The sequence below is a fragment of the Perca flavescens genome, chromosome 21 (assembly GCF_004354835.1).
Source record: "Perca flavescens isolate YP-PL-M2 chromosome 21, PFLA_1.0, whole genome shotgun sequence".
NCBI classification, from domain to species: domain Eukaryota; kingdom Metazoa; phylum Chordata; class Actinopteri; order Perciformes; family Percidae; genus Perca; species Perca flavescens.
In genome coordinates, this window is record NC_041351.1 from 2,237,199 (window position 1) to 2,257,776 (window position 20,578).

At 41.5% G+C, this 20,578-nt stretch overlaps 1 protein-coding gene across 3 annotated transcripts in view; it reads left to right on the forward strand.

Annotated features, from left to right (window-relative positions):
• The window catches only part of LOC114548714 (SUN domain-containing protein 1), a 42,145-nt gene that overhangs the window by 338 nt on the left and 21,229 nt on the right, over window positions 1–20,578 (forward strand). For all 3 annotated transcript variants that reach the window (XM_028568743.1, XM_028568744.1, XM_028568745.1), the window contains exons 1-6: window positions 1–150; window positions 5,122–5,265; window positions 7,903–8,069; window positions 10,558–10,584; window positions 13,059–13,274; window positions 19,399–19,479. The exon at window positions 1–150 is cut by the window's left edge. In XM_028568743.1, the coding sequence (XP_028424544.1) occupies window positions 5,162–5,265; window positions 7,903–8,069; window positions 10,558–10,584; window positions 13,059–13,274; window positions 19,399–19,479 (595 nt within the window). In that variant the 5' untranslated portion in view covers window positions 1–150; window positions 5,122–5,161. The remainder of the gene's footprint in view (window positions 151–5,121; window positions 5,266–7,902; window positions 8,070–10,557; window positions 10,585–13,058; window positions 13,275–19,398; window positions 19,480–20,578) is intronic.

Below are 20,578 nucleotides of genomic sequence, written 5' to 3' on the forward strand. Positions count from 1 at the left end.
TCCAGCTTTGACAGTTAACGTTAGCTAGCTAGCTAAGTGCGTAGCTACCTTCTATGGTAGCTACCAGCATCTAGCCGGCTGTTGTTTAACCGTTACACTTCAAATATCTGCTGTGAAAGAGTCGCCACCTCGCCGAGAGCTTTGTTGAAGGTTTGTAGTTTCAATCTCTGGGATTCTACTGTGTTTTTATTTTGTGTCGGAGACGTATTAAGAGCTAAAGCTAACGTTAGCAAAGCCACCATTCGTTTTTCGCGGGGCCCCGCCCACCGCGGAGTCTTATTGGTCCGCTGAGAGGCAAACTCTGTGAGCTCTGTGCTGATTGGCTTAAATCTGACCGGCCCTTTTTATGACTAAAGGCACGAGGGTTTTACGTTTTATTATTTAATTAATAACATGTATAGCTACTATACATAAACTGTTACACACAGATTAATATTTAAAGTGTCTGACGACATGTTAGAAAACATCTCTAAGTAGGTCGACCTTTCTGTTAAGAGACAAACAAAAACATCCGTATAATTGCATTTGCTATACTCCACCAGACTCCACGTGAATAAACAGTAATTTTAGCATCGTCAAATACACTTCATTCAAAGTCTACAGAAACGTGTGTATCGTCTTTCCACTGTTCAAACCATCACAACTCTAGTTTTGGTTGAAATAAACACACAGTTTACCTCTTTACAATTGAAAGTATGCTGGCTCTATACTCGCTAAAAGTCCTGATTATTTACATGGAGTCTGGTGGAGATATGCTGGCTCTATACACGCTAAAAGTCCTGATTATTTACATGGAGTCTGGTGGAGATATGCTGGCTCTATACACGCTAAAAGTCCTGATTATTTACATGGAGTCTGGTGGAGATATGCTGGCTCTATACACGCTAAAAGTCCTGATTATTTACATGGAGTCTGGTGGAGATATGCTGGCTCTATACACGCTAAAAGTCCTGATTATTTACATGGAGTCTGGTGGAGATATGCTGGCTCTATACACGCTAAAAGTCCTGATTATTTACATGGAGTCTGGTGGAGTTTGGTGATTGCGACCTCAGAGCTGTTACTGGTTAAACAGAAAAGTCTTAAATGCTTTTTAAAATGTGTGTGTGTGTATGTAATAAAAATATTTGACACAAACTAGGTGAGCCAAACCTTACTGTGAACCTAAGTTTGAATGCACGCCAGCTCAAAATCGGCAAGGGGCCAGGATTTTGTATTTTGTAATTGGCTAAAAGGTGTGAGGGCTTCTGGGTAATCCAGAGAGGCTTTACTGAGTGCTGCTCAGACACACAGCTCAGTCTCCTCTTCATCACAGCTCAGTCTCCTCTTCATCACAGCTCATATGGTGGTGAGTTCAGGGTCCGCTCTTTTGGTCTTCTGTTGTTGGTGTCCGAGCACTTCCTCCACCACTGAGGCTCGAAGGGAAACAGGTGTGTGTGTGTGTGTGTGTGTGTGGGGGGTGTGTGGGTGTGTGTGTGGGTGTGGGGCGGGGGGGGGGGTGTGTGGGTGGGTGGGTGTGGTCTAAGCAGTGTAAACAGGAAGTGCAGCAGGTTTAAGGTGAACTTGAACGTGTGTCTGTGTGTAACCTGGGATGATCGTCTGTGACGAGGCCGTGGATCTGCAGAGCTGGGGCTGGACTGACCTGTGTGTATCTCCCCGTGTGTGTGTGTGTCTCTCTCTCTGTGTCAGTGTGTGTGTCTCTCTCTCTCTCTCTGTGTGTGTGTGTGTGTGTGTGTGTGTGTGTGTGTGTGTGTGTGTGTGTGTGTGTGTGTGTGTGTGTGTGTGTGTGTGTGTGTGTGTGTGTGTGTGTGTGTGTGTGTGTGTGTGTGTGTGTGTCTCTCTCTCTGTGTGTGTGTGTGTGTGTGTGTGTGTGTCTGTGTGTCAGTGTGTGTGTGTCTCTCTCTCTCTCTCTCTGTGTGTGTGTGTGTGTGTCTCTGTTTGTGTCTCTCTCTCTCTCTCTGTGTGTGTCTCTGTGTCAGTGTGTGTCTCTTCCTCTCTCTGTGTGTGTGTGTCTGTGTGTGTGTGTGTCTCTCTGTGTGTGTGTGTGTGTGTGTGTGTGTGTGTGTGTGTGTGTGTGTGTGTGTGTGTGTGTGTCTGTGTGTGTGTGTGTGTGTGTCTCTGTGTGTCAGTGTGTGTGTGTCTCTCTCTGTGTGTCAATGTGTGTGTGTCTCTCTCTCTCTGTGTGTCAGTGTGTGTCTCTCTGTGTCAGTGTGTCTCACTGTGTGTGAGACACGGTTTGTGTGTGTCTCTGTGTTTGTATGTGTGAGAGAGACACACAGTGTGTGTGTGCGCGTGTGTGCTTCCTGTTTATGTGTTTCTGGGAAATCTGAAAGATGATCCATTGAGCTCACAAGGCTTAAAACTCTTAACACAATCTGGGACTCGCTGAGACATAAAAAGGTGTGTCAGGAAAAGTCTTTCAGCAACTCGGGACAAAGTTCAGTCTGAAAAGTAGAAAATCTCATCAGGCTTCTCTTCTCCAAACCACAACCAGTCTTTTTCTAATCTGTAACTAGTTGTTTCGGTGTCACGACACAAATTAAGTGATCACCCATTGTAAGTTAGTTGGGCAATTGTCCACCTTGTACAGTGGGGGAAATAAGTATTTGACCCCTTGCTGATTTTGCAGGTTTGCCCACTTACAAAGAATGCAAAAATCTACAATTTTAATCATATGTACATTCTAACAGTGAAAGACAGAATCCCAAAGAAAATTCCAGAAAATCACATCATATGAATTTATTAAAATTGATAACCATCTGATGAGGAAAAACAAGTATTTGACCCCCTGGACAAACAGCATGTTAATATTTTGTAGAAAAGCCATTATTGGCCAGCACAGATGTCAAACGGTTTTTATAGTTGGTGACAAGGTTTGTGCACATTTCGGCAGGGATGTTGGCCCACTCCTCCCTGCAGACAGCCTCCAAATCATTCAGGTTCCGAGGTTGTCGCCTGGCAACTCGAATTTTAAGCTCCCTCCAAAGATTTTCAATCGGATTCATGTCTGGAGACTGGCTAGGCCACTCCAGAACCTTGATGTGCTTCTTCTTCAGCCACTCTTTTTGTTGCTTTGGCGGTGTGCTTAGGGTCGTTGTCGTGCTGAAACACCCATCCTCGACCCATCTTCAGCTCTCTCACTGAGGGAAGGAGATGTCGGTCCAGAATTCCACGATACATGGCCCCGTCCATCCTCCCCTCAATACGATGGAGTTGTCCCGTCCCCTTGGCTGAAAAGCACCCCCAAAGCATGATGTTGCCACCACCATGCTTGACGGTGGGGATGGTGTTCTTTGGGTTGTACTCGGTGTTCTTTGCCCTCCAAACACGACGAGTTGAGTTGAGGCCAAAAAGTTCTATTTTGGTCTCATCTGACCACATCACCTTCTTCCAGGCCTCTTCTGAGTCGTCCAGGTGGTGAATGGCGAACTTCATGCGGGCCTGTACATGTTTCTTCTTGAGCAGGGGACCTTGCGTGCGCTGCAGGATTTCAATCCATGACGGCGTAGTGTGTTACCAACAGTTTCTTTTGTAACTGTGGTCCCAGCTGCCTTCAGTTGATTCATCAGTTCCCCCCTTGTGGTTTTGGGATGATTCCTCACCGTTCGCATGATCAGGGACACCCCACGAGGCAAGATCTTGTGTGGAGGCCCAGACCGAGGGAGGTTGGCGGTGGTATGGTGCTTCTTCCATTTCCTGATAACTGCACCGACAGTTGATCTTTTCTCTCCAAGTTGCTTTCCGATTCTCTTGTAGCCCATCCCAGCCTTGTGCAGATCAACAATCTTGTCCCTGATGTCCCGAGAAAGCTCTTTGGTCTTGCCCATGGTGGTGATGTTGGATGCTGGTTGTTTGGGTGTTGACAGGTGTCTTTTATACAGGTAACGAGGTGAGGCAGGTGTATTTGATGTAGATAATTGGTTCGGATTGGGGCTGTGTCTTAAAGAAAGACTAACTGGCTTGTAGGAGCCAGAATACTTGCTGTTTGTCCAGGGGGTCAAATACTTGTTTTTCCTCATCAGATGGTTATCAATTTTAATAAATTCATATGATGTGATTTTCTGGAATTTTCTTTGGGATTCTGTCTTTCACTGTTAGAATGTACATATGATTAAAATTGTAGATTTTTGCATTCTTTGTAAGTGGGCAAACCCGCAAACTCAGCAAGGGGTCAAATACTTATTTCCCCCACTGTATATACGTCTCCACTAAAAGTGCTTGTTTTGCTGCTGACAGACTCAGGTTAATTATTCTAAGTGTCTGACAGCATTTTGGAAATGATCTCTCAGTAGGTCGACCTTTCTGTTGGAGAGTAAGATGAAAACAATTTTAAACGTAAAAATATCGGTATAATTGTAATAATCAGGACTTTTAGCATCGTTGAATATACTTCGTCGAATATACTTCATTCAAAGTGGACAGAAACAAAAATCAAACTATTAAAAGACGTTTTGTATCGTCTTTCAACTGTTCAAACCATCACAACTCTAGTTTTGGTTGAAATAAACACACAGTTTACCTCTTTACAATTGATAGTATGCTGGCTCTATACACACTAAAAGTCCTGATTATTTACATGGAGTCTGGTGGAGATATGCTGGCTCTATACACGCTAAAAGTCCTGATTATTTACATGGAGTCTGGTGGAGATATGCTGGCTCTATACAAGCTAAAAGTCCTGATTATTTACATGGAGTCTGGTGGAGATATGCTGGCTCTATACACGCTAAAAGTCCTGATTATTTACAAGGAGTCTGGTGGAGATATGCTGGCTCTATACACGCTAAAAGTCCTGATTATTTACATGGAGTCTGGTGGAGATATGCTGGCTGTATACACGCTAAAAGTCCTGATTATTTACATGGAGTCTGGTGGAGATATGCTGGCTCTATACACGCTAAAAGTCCTGATTATTTACAAGGAGTCTGGTGGGTTTAGCGCTGGTGACCTCAGAGCTGTTTCTGGTTAAACAGAAAGGTCTCAAAGATGTTTTTTTTAAAAGGTCTATCCTTGTTTTGGTGTCTTCACCGCATGACGCTCACCTTTTTTGTCGGCTAAATCGATTTATCTTGGCAGCTCCAGACACAATTACTTGTCCCTGCCTTCTCTGCTCCTCTTCAGCTCCAGGTACTCCGACTCTGAGGACCAGATCTCGGGGATCATGTCCAGGCGCAGCCTCCGGCTGGATGACGGCGTGCTGGACCGAAGTCTTCCTCTCGGCAGCGCCTCCTTCAGCGCTGGAGGAGTCGGTTGGAGGAGCACCAGGTAAGACTGCTTGTAGTGGCGAATTGTCCTCAGACTGAACAAAACAAACTAAAAACTCAAAGTCCAAAAGCCACTGAGACACCGAAGGAGTGAATCTTACGCAGAGATAAAAATGTTCATTGTCCTGGCAGAGATGGCATTTCTGTGAGGTTTATTAATCCAATTTCTCAGTAACAAACCTTTCACACAAAGGAGCGATGGCGTCTCTAGGCTCTGGTAAAAACCCATCAGCCCTCCCCGGTGTCTACCTCCCACATACCTGTTAACCCATATTTGTAGTAGGGCTGTCCTCGACTAAAGAACTCCTTAGTCCACTAACACTTATAGGATTTTGTCGACTAATCGATTAGTTGATTTAATCGACAGAGCTGTGCGCTTTGAGAGGTGGTTAAGACTAGAAAAGCACAATATAAATGTAGTTAATTAACCATCTGTGAAACTGAGTTTCTCCACAATTAATCCTGCAAAAGCACCACTTTAAATCTTGTGTTTACCATAAATGTGCTCAGAAGTTTCTTGGAAATGAGTAATTAAGCATGAATAAGCATAAAAAATGACTAACCGACTGAAGAAATCTTAGTCGACTAAGAACAAAACCACCGATTAGTCGACTAATCCACTAAGAGGTGGCGGCCCTAGTTTGTAGACTTCACCTGTGGCTAAGGCTGCTTGCTTCAAAACAAAAGCGCTAGATGATACTGAAAATAAGCAAAATAAAATACTAATGACAAAACAAATGTATGTAGGTATATGATTCAAGCAAAAACCGAAATTAAATAAATTAATATTTAACTATTAAATATAACAAACAATGGCTATGGCTCTAACAATAACAAAACAATGAATAGCTCCAACACTGCTGTTAAAGTGATGGTTCGGAGTAATTTCACCCCAGGGTTATCAACTGAATAGCTTAGCGCAGGGGCTAATGGACCCCAGAGTGTATCTCGTAAGTTACCCCACTAATAATGCCCAAAATGATACCAAACTTTTACACTAGTACAAATAGGTTATGCACTCATAAAACGATGGATTGGAAAGTTTGTAAGTACACCAGGAGTTTATGTAAATAAGAGGCTAAGCTAACGATATGTCCGATGTTATGTTTGCAGCCGGCATTTTGTTACCAAGTCAAAGGTCAGTTGTGGGCAAACTATTCTTTTACTTCTTCATCCGTCTTCTTCTCCCCTTTTTCTCCTTTTTTGTTGTTGTTGTTCACCATCTTGTTTTTTCTTGTTTTTTTTTTCGTCTCTCTCTCTTTTTCTTTCTTTCTTTCTTTCTTTTCTTAGGATCCCCATTAGCTGATGCAACAAATTCATCCGCTACTCTTCCTGGGGTCCACACACAACATGAATAAACAAACAATCCTACACCCAGACAGCTAATTCTCATAAAATATAAAATATACAATATACACACTCGTATATGGACATATACATGCACACACACACATATACCTCTATATACACATACAATATACTCTATCTACCAATATAAGTTGACATTAACTCTCTCTCTGTCTCTCTCCGCTCTACAATTACACCGGATAGTTAGCATGGCCAGCAAGATTGCTGGACTTGAGTTAAGTTCTTTGACCCCGATCTGCGAGTCTAGGGCAGTGAGGAAAGGACAAGCTATTTGTGGTGATGGGCTACATCCCCTATGTCAGGCGTATGAGGTGCAGATATGGGATATAAGATATAGGGTGCCGTCCTTACTAACCAACCGGGCTCGCAAATCATTCGTTCCTACCAGCATTACACTACTAAATAAATTAGGGAAAATAACTTGATCCTTTCTGGCTAACAATACTGCATGTTGGTATAATATTAAAATTCCACTGCTGATGATGCACCTTACTGTTGATAGCCCATTAAGGACATTGCACTTTGCTCTTCTTGTATGTATGATGTGCAGATATTTGGGGTTGTGTGGGGAGGAGGGAGGGTTGGTGGTCTTGTTGTTGTCTGTTGTTTATGGTCTGTTGTTTGTCTTTTTGATGAGCTGTATGGTGCAAGATGAATTTCCGAAAGGATCAATAAATGTCTCTCTCCCTCTCCTTCTCTCTCTCCCCTTCTCTCTCTCTCCCTCTCTCTCTCTCTCTGTCTCCCTTTATCCCTCTCTCTCTCTCTGTCTCCTCTCTCTCTGTCTCTCTCCTTCTCTCCCTCTCTCTCTCTCTCTGTCTCCTCTCTCTCTGTCTCTCTCCTTCTCTCCCTCTCTCTCTCTCTCTGTCTCTCCTTCTCTGTCTCTCCCTTTATCCCTCTCTCTCTCTCTGTCTCCTCTCTCTCTGTCTCTCTCCTTCTCTCTCTCTCTCTCTCTGTCTCTGTCTCTCTGTCTCCTTCTCTCTCTCTCCCTCTCTGTCTCTCTCTCTCTCTCCTTCTCTCTCTCTCTCTCCTTCTCTCTCTCTCCCTCTCTGTCTCTCTCTCTCTCTCTCCCTCTGTCTCTCTCTCTCGCCCTCTCTCTTCCTCTATCCTTCCCTCTGTCTCCCTCTCTCTCTCTGTCTCTCTCTCTCCCTCACTCTCTCCCTTTATCCCTCACTCTCTCCCTCTCTCTCTCCCCCTCCCTCTCCTTCTCTCCCTCCCTCTCTCCCTCTCCTTCTCTCCCTCCCTCCCTCCCTCCCTCCCTCTGTCCCCCCAGGTCCCTGAAGTCTCGTGGTGGTTCCCATCATGCTCCCAGCTCCAGGTCTCTCCTGCTCCCTCCTAGCTGTGTCCTGAACACCAGCGTGATGTCCGACGCCTCGCTGCTCTCCTCGCTGCTGGACGAGTCCTCCGTCAGGGAGAGCACCCTCGTCGACACCTTCTGGGGTAAAAAAAACTCTTCTTTAAAGCTCCCATATTCTGCTCATTTTCAGGTTTCATAATTGTATTTTAGAGGTTGTACCAGAACAGGTTTACATGGTTTGATTATCAAAAAAACACCATCTTTTTGTTGTACTGCACATTGTTTTTTGTTTATTTATTGAGGATCCCATTAGCTGAAAGTCTATGCAATCAGCTAGTCTCCCTGGGGTCCATTCTAAAAAAAAAAATTACATTTATACATACATACACAAACACATACATATATACAATCTAGTTTCCATTCATAGTAGGACTAAATAATACAATATTAATATAATTACTTTAATAAAAACATAAAAACCTACATCAACACAAAACATCTAAGATTTCTTTTAAATTACTTCAATAGGAATGTTTTTCCAGATGACAATAGCTCTATACAGGACAGTTTTCATCATAAAATTAGTTTTTGGATAAGGGATTGTTATATGACCAGTATTTGCCTTTCTAGTGTTATGATTATGCACACATTGCTGCAGCTCCTCTTTTCACCCTGTGTTCAGGTCTCTGTTTTAGCTACAGAGTGAGACCTCTCTTCTTCTTCTTCTGTACTATCTTTGATTGCACTCGCACATGCTCAGTAGCTCAGATGTAGATCAGATGTCAGCTAGCTCCATAGACAGTAAAAGAAAGGCTGTTTCTCCACCTTCAGGATCAGCTGGGAGACTTCTTCTAAACCAGGGAGCACATGGAAGTAGCTCTTCTGGAGATTATGGTGAACTAGTGTGTGTTGTAGCAGTGCTTTGACTCCGAACTTTGTTATTCGAATATCATTCGAATATTAAAAAAAAATAATGATATTCGAACGAATATTAGCCAGCCCTTAATATTCAAACCTGTTGTTATGGGCATTATTTTTTGTAAATGCGTTTGCTTGTAAACGTTGTTTTCAGTTCAGATTCCGAGGCTTTTTCACAGTGGACCATTGCTCCTCGGTCACACAACCGAAGAGAGAGGTGACAATACAGGCGACTCTTTTTTTATTTTACACAAAGTCGCCAGATTTGTCGCTAGTCGCTTTTGTGAAAAAAAAAAAAAGTCGCTAAGTTGGCAACACCGCCCACACACACACACACACACACACACACACACACACACACACACACACACACACACACATACACACACACACTGGCTCGACGCACACACCAGCATTATTAATAAGGGAAAAACCTCCACTAATTAACCTGTGGTGGAAGTTTTCCTATGAAGCAGCAGCGTTTAGAAATATCAATGATCAAATGAAAACGAATAACGACTGTTTGAGAATTTAAACCAAAGTTTGGTCTTTGAGTATTTATTTACATTTGCAAATGGAGAAAACACAGTTTCAAAGGTACACGCAGCACAACTGAAAATGTCTTTCCTAACTAGAAACCTAAAAATCAAAACATCTTATAGTGAAGAAACTCTCGTTAAGCCACCCCTCTTCAAATATCTTCAGCATGCTGCCACTTTTCTAAAATATACCATCAGATGATTTTACAACCTTCCATTCTGCTCCTGTGTCTCCTACATTAGACTAAAAACCTGCTTATCTCAGGAGACAGAAAGAGATACGCTTCACACAGTGTTATAGCCTTCTTCACTTTATCTGAGAGAAATAAACAAATGAGGAGGTACAATTCTTTAGTGAAAATAACTTCTGCTATTGCTCACAGTCTACAAGGCCAGCTCTCTCACTGGTGCCTTTAAGTCTACAGGAAGGAACAGGATTATGTGGAGGTTTAAAACAATCTTTAAACAAATGGTTAAAATAAAATTTGCCACCACAAACCCTGACAAAGCACACCTGTGAAGGTAAAACCATTTCAGGTGACTACCTCATGAAGCTCATTGAGAGAACACCAAGGGTTTGCAGAGTTATCCAAAAAAGCAAAGGGTGGCTACTTTGAAGAATCTAAAATATAAGACATGTTTTCAGTTATTTCACACTTTCTTGTTAAGTACATAATTCCATATGTGTTCATTCATAGTTTTGATGCCTTCAGTGAAGAATCTACAATGTAAATAGTCATGAAAATAAAAAGGAAACACATTGAATGAGAAGGTGTGTCCAAACTTTTGGCCTCTACTGTACATCATGTCTTTTATTTTTTTTTATTTATTTCTTTTTTTTTTAAATATTAGTTTTTCTAAAATTATACTTTAAAAAAATCCCTAACTGGCCAATGAAACGTGATCATTACAGCGTTTCAAGCTCTAAATCAAACACAATTAGGCCACACAGCCAACGGACAGGACACAGAGCTCCACAAAATAAACGATATCTCATACTTTTCGCAACACTTTTGATTATAATATTGTGCAGTGCGATATTGAGTCGATATATCATGCTGCCCCTACCCGCCCCCGCCTAAATGCACAAATGGGAAAGCTGTGTTTTTGCCAGACACTCGGACACAGCCTAACTCTGTAGACTTTACAAGTGTTTTCCCTCTTCCTGTTACAGGTTTGGACCAGGACATCGATCCCAAAGGTCAGTTCATAGTCGTCCTATAATGCATTATAAAGGTAGCTCAAATCCTAGCGATCTTATTGGTTCGGATATTGCATCAAAGATCGGCCACCCACTCAGATCAGCTGGTATTCGGTCTGTGATGGAGTGGAATGGAAATTTTGAAGTGACGCCAAACTTTTGACCGGTAGTGTACGTGATACTAGGACTACAGACAGAAACACACACACACACACACACAGAAAACACACACACACACACACACACACACACACACACACACACACACAGACAGAAACAGACCGACAGAAACAGACACACACAGACACACAGAAAGACATACACACACACAGACAGAAACACACACACAGACCGAAACAGACAGAAACACACACACACACACACACACCGAAACCGACAGAAACACATATACACACAGACCGAAACACACACACAGAAAGACACACAGACCGAAACCGACAGAAACACATACACACACAGACAGAAACACACACACACACACACACACCGAAACAGACAGACAGAGCAATTCAAAATGGCCATGATGAAAATAAAACCGGCTAAACAAGTTACAGTGAGTAAGAAATTAATAATTATTCAATTTAACAGGTTGTAGGGACGGGTTTGGGAGGAGAGAGGGAGGGGTTTTATTTTTATTTTTGTTTAATTTCTTTAGAGTGTAACATATTCTAATAAAATAGCCTAATGTTCTAAGTACATAGGATAAATAGGTTTGGAATTATTTTTACAACTGAAATAATTGTTTTGTAATTACAGAGGGAAAGTACCGAATAAATGTACCGTTATAATTTCAGGTATGTGTACCGATATTGGTTCAGATGCGAAAGGTACCCAACCCTAAGGGTAGTAGCCTAAACAATACATGTTTAATTTTAAGGTGAATTCATTGTAGTTGTAGACCAGAGTTGGTCTATTTTTTAGATATGTTGTTTACTGTCATGACAGCGATGGTGCTGTCTGTTTACCTTCTATGTTGCATCTTCAAAAGTGATTCTGAATTTGAAAAAGCACATTGTAATTTCTGCATCTATTATCAAAGTATTTATTAGTAATACAGTGTAGAAATTAGTAGAAATGTGAATATTTGGTTAGCATGTTGAGTTACGGTGTGTTAGTCTGGAGCCCTGCACACACACAGACAGACAGAAACAGACCCCGATATTAAAGTGTTCTCAGTTCTGCTGCTTTTAATGTTCTGCTAAAATACCCTAAAATCTATTTAAATTATAATGTGACTATAATTTTCATATTGCAAACATACTTTTTTATAAAAGCTTACGACAGGCTGCCTCGTGTCGTGGCGAACAACGCCACTCAGCGGTGATGTAATCACAACGTGCCACGGCCTAAAGTGAGCTACTGCTTAAATATATTTTATTATTTCACGGATGATAATAGAAAGTCTCTGATATCTCTGTAAACGCTGGTACGGTATCGGCAAATACATGAGTCTATGCACCGATATCTTGCCGAGAAATTGGGCCAGAAAAATCTACTTTTTTAAGTTCATCACTGACTGTTTGAAACTAGATAAAGAAAGCTTAACCCTTGTGTGGTCCTTCGGGTCCTTGTGACACAAAGGACAAAACAAGGGTTAATACAGCACCTTAGTGCTTGTTTGTACAACATTTTGGCCAGCTTAAACTGTGTTTTAAATGTGCTCTAGAAACAAACTTTATTACTTACTTTACAAGAGACAGGATTTAGAGAGCAATTCTCAACTAAATAAACGGAAGTACATAACCCTTGTGTTGTCCTTTTGGGTCCCGGTGACCCGAAGGACAACACAAGGGTTAAAAAGTGATCAGTGTTGCCAACTCTTTTCCGATGAAAGTAGCGATCGCCAGCTCCAAAAGTAGCTAGATTATGTCATATACTCATTTGCATATTTGTGATGTCATTAACGCCATCATTTGCATAAAGCTTAGTGGTTGTGTCAGCAAGGTAGATGGAAAGAAATACAAATCTTTAGCCACATAATCACAAACTCAATGCAGGAATTTATTTTAACTTTCTTATAATTTTATAATTAACATACATGTTTAAAAACAATGACATAGCCTACCATTTGTTTTAATGCTCTGGTATCAAATTGTCATTTTGTATCGGCCGATACACAAAGTAGGCAAGGCAAGGCAGCTTTATTTATAGAGCACATTTCAGCAACAGGGCAATTCAAAGTGCTTTACATAAAACATTAAAGAGCAGTTAGAAAATAATTAAAAAAACAATAATAAACAAATTTAAAAACCTTAAAAGACAAGAATAAAATTGATAGTGCAGTATAAGAATAAAAGTTACAGTGCATTATAAGAAATTAAAGTTAATAAAATAGATTATTTAAAGAAAAGCAACATCAAAAAGATAGGTCTTTAGCTTAGTAGTATGTAGTTGATGGTTTCAATGATGAAATGATGATGAAAGTGATAAGTTGTTGTCTCTTTGTTGTGCAGAAAGCACCATGGTAGCCGATCAGAGCACCGTCCTGGCAGACTGCACTCTGATTGGTTCGGACGGGCGCTGTCCCAAACACGTCGCCCAGACGATCAGCAGGGTCTACTGCAAAGACTGCGAGCTCTCGGACAGGAAGCACGTCTCCTCCTCTAAATACTCGGAGCCGGAAACTCCCACCGTCTACTGCCGAGAACGCAAGAGCAAGAGCAAGACGGGTAAGCTCAGAGAGGGAGACAGTTAAAGCTCAGAGAGGGAGACGGGTAAACGGAGAGGGAGACAGTTAAAGCTCAGAGAGTGATGATGATGATGATGATGATGATGATGATGGTGGTCCAACATGGTGTGAAATAGAGATGCAACACGACCACGGAGAGACGCGACACGTGGCTGGGTTGGCTCAGTGGGCAGAGCAGGCGCACATGTAGGTTTATGCCTTGACGCAGAGGTCCAGGGTTCGAATCCGGGCCTGTGACGGTTTCCTGCAGGTATTTTCCCCCTTTCTCACCTAGCTGTTCTATCAATTAAAGGTGGATAAAAAGCCCAAAAATAATCTTAAAACAACCGCAAAGTGTGTGTGTGTGTGTGTGTGTGTGTGTGTGTGTGTGTGTGTGTGTGTGTGTGTGTGTGTGTGTGTGTGTGTGTGTGTGTGTGTGTGTGTGTGTGTGTGTGTGTGTGTGTGTGTGTGTGTGTGTGTGTGTGTGTGTGTGTGTGTGTGTGTGTGTGTGTGTGTGTTGTCAAACGATTGAAATATTTAATCGCATTAATGTCATAGTTAACTCACGATTAATCTCACATTTTTATCTATTCTAAATGTCCCTTGGTTTCTTTTTGTCCCATTTATATTTTTTTCGTTTAAATTATCTTATCAACATGGAAAAGTGGATCTGCTTGCTTTGTGCAAATGTTTTTTTTTTATATTTAAAACAACATTGGCCTATACGTAGTGTTCAAATTCACACTAACATTCTCAGTTGGAACTAATAATCTGTCACACAATGTAACACGGTTTCCTCCATTTTCCACTGCAGATAGTACTGCCTCATGCCTGACGCGTGGCTGGTCATCATAGGTCGTTATAACTTAAATGTATAAATAACATTTAGCCGTTAGATTGAATAACAAAAAAAAAAAAAAAACCCATAACCCAAGCCACACCCTTCAAATAGGCTAACTGCAATATTTCTTCAAATGATATTACACACAACTAGCTACCCCTTTACCCGTTTCTCTATCAGTTTCCACTTAAAACACTCCAGCTACACAAAATGATTCCTCCCCTACAGCAGTTTCAATTAAAAAATTACTCAAACCCTATTAAACCACTGCGTTAACACACACACACACACACACACACACGCGCACACACACACACACACACACGTGCAGGAGTTATCTTCAGTGAAGCAAACACACAGAAATCCAACTTCCAGTTAGCCGTTAGTCCCAGAAACACAACTCAAACACGAAAACCAGTCACCAGCTACGGCAAAGTCCTCCTCAGCAGGGAACACGCTGTCGTCCTCTGAACCAGCAACTCTCCGCCTTTAGCTCCAACTTTAGCGAGCTAGCTAGTCCATTGGCTCCAACTTTAGCGAGCTAGCTAGTCAGTTAGCTCCAACTTTAGCGAGCTAGCTAGTCCATTGGCTCCATTTTTAGCGAGCTAGCTAGTCCATTGGCTCCATTTTTAGCGAGCTAGCTAGTCCATTGGCTCCAACTTTAGCCCGGCACACTAGCACAACGTTTGTTCTAAACGGCGGTTAGACAGGAAAAGTGCCGTAGTGTAGCTACGCCTCTTCAGCTTCGTTATTCCACTTCCACAAGACCTATAGACTGATACAGGACCTATAGACTGATACAGGACCTATAGACTGATACAGGACCTATAGACTGATACAGGACCTATAGACTGATACAGGACCTATAGACTGATACAGGACCTATAGACTGATACAGGACCTATAGACTGATACAGGACCTATAGACTGATACAAGACCTATAGACTGATACAAGACCTATAGACTGATACAAGACAAGACCTATAGACTGATACAAGACCTATAGACTGATACAAGACCTATAGACTGATACAAGACCTATAGACTGATACAAGACCTATAGACCTATAGACTGATACAAGACCTATAGACTGATACAAGACCTATAGACTGATACAAGACAAGACCTATAGACTGATACAAGACCTATAGACTGATACAGGACCTATAGACTGATACAAGACCTATAGACCTATAGACTGATACAAGACCTATAGACTGATACAGGACCTATAGACTGATACAAGACCTATAGACTGATACAAGACCTATAGACCTATAGACTGATACAAGACCTATAGACCTATAGACTGATACAAGACCTATAGACTGATACAAGACCTATAGACTGATACAGGACCTATAGACTGATACAAGACCTATAGACCTATAGACTGATACAAGACCTATAGACTGATACAGGACCTATAGACCTATAGACTGATACAAGACCTATAGACTGATACAGGACCTATAGACTGATACAGGACCTATAGACTGATACAGGACCTATAGACTGATACAAGACCTATAGACCTATAGACTGATACAAGACCTATAGACCTATAGACTGATACAAGACCTATAGACCTATAGACTGATACAAGACCTATAGACTGATACAAGACCTATAGACTGATACAGGACCTATAGACTGATACAGGACCTATAGACTGATACAGGACCTATAGACTGATACAAGACAAGACCTATAGACTGATACAGGACCTATAGACTGATACAAGACCTATAGACTGATACAAGACCTATAGACTGATACAAGACCTATAGACTGATACAAGACCTATAGACTGATACAAGACCTATAGACTGATACAAGACAAGACCTATAGACTGATACAGGACCTATAGACTGATACAAGACAAGACCTATAGACTGATACAAGACCTATAGACTGATACAGGACCTATAGACTGATACAAGACCTATAGACCTATAGACGGATACAAGACCTATAGACGGATACAAGACCTATAGACGGATACAAGACCTATAGACGGATACAAGACCTATAGACTGATACAGGACCTATAGACTGATACAGGACCTATAGACTGATACTTGACCTATAGACTGATACTTGACCTATAGACTGATACAGGACCTATAGACTGATACAAGACCTATAGACCTATAGACTGATACAGGACCTATAGACTGATACAGGACCTATAGACTGATACAGGACCTATAGACTGATACAAGACCTATAGACCTATAGACTGATACAAGACCTATAGACTGATACAAGACCTATAGACTGATACAGGACCTATAGACTGATAGAAGACAAGTCCTATAGACTGATACAAGACCTATAGACTGATACAAGGCCTATAGACTGATACAGGACCTATAGACTGATACAAGACCTATAGACCTATAGACTGATACAAGACCTATAGACTGATACAAGACCTATAGACTGATACAGGACCTATAGACTGATAGAAGACCTATAGACTGATAGAAGACCTATAGACTGATAGAAGACCTATAGACTGATAGAAGACCTATAGACTGATAGAAGACCTATAGACTGATAGAAGACCTATAGACTGATACAGGACCTATAGACTGATACAGGACCTATAGACTGATAGAAGACCTATAGACTGATACAGGACCTATAGACTGATACAGGACCTATAGACTGATAGAAGACCTATAGACTGATAGAAGACCTATACACTGATACAGGACCTATAGACTGATACAAGACCTATAGACTGATACAAGACAAGACCTATAGACTGATACAAGACCTATAGACTGATACAAGACCTATAGACTGATACAGGACCTATAGACTGATACAGGACCTATAGACTGATACAGGACCTATAGACTGATACAGGACCTATAGACCTATAGACTGATACAAGACCTATAGACTGATACAAGACCTATAGACTGATACAGGACCTATAGACTGATAGAAGACAAGACCTATAGACTGATACAAGACCTATAGACTGATACAAGACCTATAGACTGATACAAGGCCTATAGACTGATACAGGACCTATAGACTGATACAAGACCTATAGACTGATACAAGACCTATAGACTGATACAGGACCTATAGACTGATACAGGACCTATAGACTGATACAGGACCTATAGACTGATACAGGACCTATAGACTGATAGAAGATCTATAGACTGATAGAAGACAAGACCTATAGACTGATACAAGACCTATAGACTGATACAAGACCTATAGACTGATACAAGACCTATAGACTGATACAAGGCCTATAGACTGATACAGGACCTATAGACTGATACAGGACCTATAGACTGATACAAGACCTATAGACTGATACAGGACCTATAGACTGATACAGGACCTATAGACTGATAGAAGACCTATAGACTGATAGAAGACCTATAGACTGATACAGGACCAGGCTTAAATGAACTGACAACAGAAGTTATACCACTTGCAGTTCTGAAGGATGCACACACACCATCTCAACTGGCTAGTTATCCTTGTGTGTCCGCGCTATTCTCCGACATGCACTCTAACAATGCAGCTCCTATTTCTGATACCGTGGGGGGGGGGGCAGAACATAGAGGAAACACTGCGCGGACATGATTTCCTCCGTGTGTCTTTAACATAGCTGTTTGTTCAGCAGGTGTGCTGGCGTTCCTGTGGTGCTGTGTGCTTTCTCTGCTCTCTCATCACCTGCAGAAGCTGCAGAAACTCTTCTATCTGACAGGTAGCTCACCTGACCGGGCTGCTTTCTGAACCTCTGTGTGGAAACCTCTTTTACATCGGGACTGTTAAAAGTCTTGTGAATTTCTGTAACTCTGATTTAATATATTAGAAACCTAACCTGAATTTCCTGTACTGTACAGTCTGTCCCCAAGTCAAACATATTTAGAGGAAAAAGCAGAAATAATTTGATATAAATAATAGACTTCAGATACAGTATGAGGGGACCACTAAGGTCTATATAAAAGAGACTTCAGGTACAGTATTAGGGGACCACTAAGGTCTATATAAAAGAGACTTCAGGTACAGTATTAGGGGACCACTAAGGTCTATATAAAAGAGACTTCAGATACAGTATTAGAGGACCACTAAGGTCTATATAAAAGAGACTTCAGATACAGTATTAGAGGACCACTAAGGTCTATATAAAAGAGACTTCAGATACAGTATTAGGGACCACTAAGGTCTATATAAAAGAGACTTCAGATACAGTATTAGGGGACCACTAAGGTCTATATAAAAGAGACTTCAGATACAGTATTAGGGGACCACTAAGGTCTATATAAAAGAGACTTCAGATACAGTATTAGGGGGACCACTAAGGTCTATATAAAAGAGACTTCAGATACAGTATTAGGGGACCACTAAGGTCTATATAAAAGAGACTTCAGATACAGTATTAGGGACCACTAAGGTCTATATAGAAGAGACTTCAGATGCAGTATTAGGGGACCACTAAGGTCTATATAAAAGAGACTTCAGATACAGTATTAGGGGACCACTAAGGTCTATATAAAAGAGACTTCAGATACAGTATTAGGGGACCACTAAGGTCTATATAAAAGAGACTTCAGATACAGTATTAGGGGACCACTAAGGTCTATATAAAAGAGACTTCAGATACAGTATTAGGGGACCACTAAGGTCTATATAAAAGAGACTTCAGATACAGTATTAGAGGACCACTAAGGTCTATATAAAAGAGACTTCAGATACAGTATTAGGGGACCACTAAGGTCTATATAAAAGAGACTTCAGATACAGTATTAGGGGACCACTAAGGTCTATATAAAAGAGACTTCAGATACAGTATTAGGGGACCACTAAGGTCTATATAAAAGAGACTTCAGATACAGTATTAGGGGACCAGTAAGGTCTATAAAGAAGCATCCAAAGAGCACCATGTCATGGGACCTTTTGAAATTTCATTCATAATGGTTTTAAAAAAGTCTTAAATCTGACCTGGTGAAACCTGCAGAAACCCTGTTTTACTTGACCGTATTCGGACACATACGCGTTAACTTTGAGTCAGATGAGATGGCTTTTCCTGTAATATGTGATCTTGTTTCCTGTCCTTCTCGGTGTCTCACATGCTCACCTGTCTGGTTTCCCCCCTAAACAAATGGGCTGCACCTTTTTCACTTTGGCTGTAGCTGTGGCAACATGCAAATCTGTGCCCCGTGCCCTTCAGGCGGCTGCTCTGTATCGTGTCCTCAGTTCTCTGTGTGTCTGACGATCTCTCCTCCTCTCTCTGTTGCAGCTCGGTCCGGTCTCTGCGGAGTCATGAACGTGAGGGAGGCCCTCGCCGGTCAGAAGGAGCTTCATCCCAACGGATCTCTGTGTGAGTTGTTGCACAACGATCGGGTTAAAACTGCTGAAGGAGATTTAATCCTAGAGGGTTGAACTCAAAGGGAGTTGGCTTCAGTTGTGACTTAGGCCGGTTACACACTGGCTGCGTGGCGTGTCCGTTTATATTTGGGTTCCCATGGTAACAGGTTAGAGCGTGAACGCTGCCTGCGTGACACGCACGTCTCAGGCGCTGCTCGATCCGCGCCGAAAACGCTAGAAATAGGACCGACGCCTATTATTCACGCAACATTCAAGCGTGTTGGAAGCTTTTCCAGGCAAAATAGAATAGGAAAAGATGTTTATGTGTCGTTTAGACACAATTACATTTAGTAAATGACCTGTTGATGTGTGCAAGTCTCGAGGTTTTGACATAAATGCAGATATATAGATGTAATTCAAATGGAAATAATCGATTTTTCTAATATTGCAGTGGTCAATCCAGAAGGAAATATTCTGGAGCCTATTTTGCCGTAAATGCTGCCGACGTTGTCTTTGCTGTAATCAGATCAGTATATATTTATGTTTATGGGAAACATCCATGTGTCCAGACAAGGCTAGCAGCAGCAGCAGCGTCAGACACCTTTCTGGTGGGTAAAGACGTAGAAAACGCCACGCAGCCAGTGTGTAATCGGCCTTATGAAGAAGAAGAATATGAATTTCTTTTTGCTATGTTTATGCCTCGCTTCCACACTACTGCAGCGTTTCAGATCCCTTAAAACAGACATTTAGAGATCAAATTATAAGGAAAAGTCAGACGATTGTTAGAAAATGTGGGACAGTTTTATAGAAAATGTGGGACAGTTTTATAGAAAATGTGGGACAGTTTTGAGAGGAAAAAAGGCAGGCTATTAAGAGAATTTTTTGGGAATTTTATAATAACATCCCCCAAAATGGAGACATTTAGAAACCCGTTTTGGTTTGAAAAAAAGGGGTTTCTTTGTAGAAGGACGCACATCGGTCAGTCTTATTGGGGAAAAAGTCAGTCTATTGAGGGGGAAAAGTTATGCCTCGCATCCACACTACTGCAGTGTTTCAGAGCCCTTAAAACAGACATTTAGAGATAAAATTATAAGGAAAAGTCAGACAATTTT